The 1,220-nt window shown below is 42.4% G+C and overlaps 1 protein-coding gene across 1 annotated transcript in view; it reads right to left on the reverse strand.

Annotated features, from left to right (window-relative positions):
- Positions 1–433: 433 nt before the first annotated feature.
- Positions 434–1,220, reverse strand: part of T265_14700 (hypothetical protein) — a gene marked incomplete at both ends in the record, with an annotated part of 2,697 nt that continues 1,910 nt past the window's right edge. The window contains one exon of the mRNA XM_009174850.1: positions 434–554. Coding sequence (XP_009173114.1) covers positions 435–554 — 120 coding nt within the window. The remainder of the gene's footprint in view (positions 555–1,220) is intronic.

Consider the following 1,220-nt stretch of genomic DNA (forward strand, 5'->3'; position numbering starts at 1 on the left):
TAGCGGCTTACTGCTAATGAGTTTTACAGTGTAATTAATGGCCACAAGAGCACTGCTTGGTTTGCTATTCTTTTTCACTAGCGCTTTGGTCAATTTGTCCTCATTTTTTAACTGCAGTTTACTACCGAAGCCTCCGACAGGATAAGTGATTCATAAGCCGCAATTTCTGCCTATTCGCTATCGTTTTGCTCACTGACCCAGTCCTTGAGACATCAATAACTTCGAATCGCCACCGTTTCGTTCATAAGTGGCATAAGTTTGGACCTAAGATGTTCCAGAGTTATAATTAACAAATTAGGAAGCAGTTGTTGAATTGTATTGCTTCAAATGTGTATCAGGCCAGGGCGAGATGACCCGGTGGTTAGAGGGCGCATTTACTGACCGGAAGGCCTGTGGTTCGAACCCGACCTCTGCCTGTATACTTCCCCTGTCTAGGCTTGGGCAACCTGATTGTATCCCAGCTCTCGTGCTTCATTCGGGTGGCATGACAGCTGAGCACTGAAAGGGGGTGTGATAGCTAAACGAGTATCTTTAGCAGACGACAAGGTTGCATGCTTTGAAATAAAAACAAGACATGTCGCATAAAATAGTGGATTTTTATGCCTCACGAAAAGGTTTGTACATGATGTTTGAAACTGCTTCAGATTTCATCTGATGCACACCGATCGCTTGTGTACTATAAAATCAACAACCAGCTTCTCTTGGTTGCTACTAAAAAACTGCGCTAGTTTGCTTTCGAATGCCCTTTATCGACAGATGAACTTTGGTTCAAGAATCCACTTGTCCACTGATCATGCAACTTGCATTGAATGTGATCTGGGCTTCATAGTAATTCTAAAACCGAATATTAACGAACGAGCGGTCGTGGTTGCTCCCCTTGCGAACTCACTGCTCAACACACCCGCGAGATGATATTCGCATGGCGGTTTTCTCGTCTCATCTCTTATACTTAATTCTGTGCGCTGATTCTCTTTTCATATGCTTCACGTAACTCCAATGCATTTAGTAATGAAAAACCAAGCATTTGTTGGTTAGATGAGTGACAAGCTGCTAAAATTGTTGAACTGAAACAATGGACAAACGAAATCCCCTTAAAATTATTGTCTTAGGCATAATTCTAGACGAGGTGGTCATGTCAAAATCCTCTTCAAGCTTTGTAGCTTATAAAACGTTCATTCTTGAGCTTCGTCCGCCAATCTACTGCATAAGGATATTGCTTG

The sequence above is a fragment of the Opisthorchis viverrini genome, assembly GCF_000715545.1.
Source record: "Opisthorchis viverrini unplaced genomic scaffold opera_v5_247, whole genome shotgun sequence".
Classification (NCBI taxonomy): Eukaryota; Metazoa; Platyhelminthes; class Trematoda; order Opisthorchiida; family Opisthorchiidae; genus Opisthorchis; species Opisthorchis viverrini.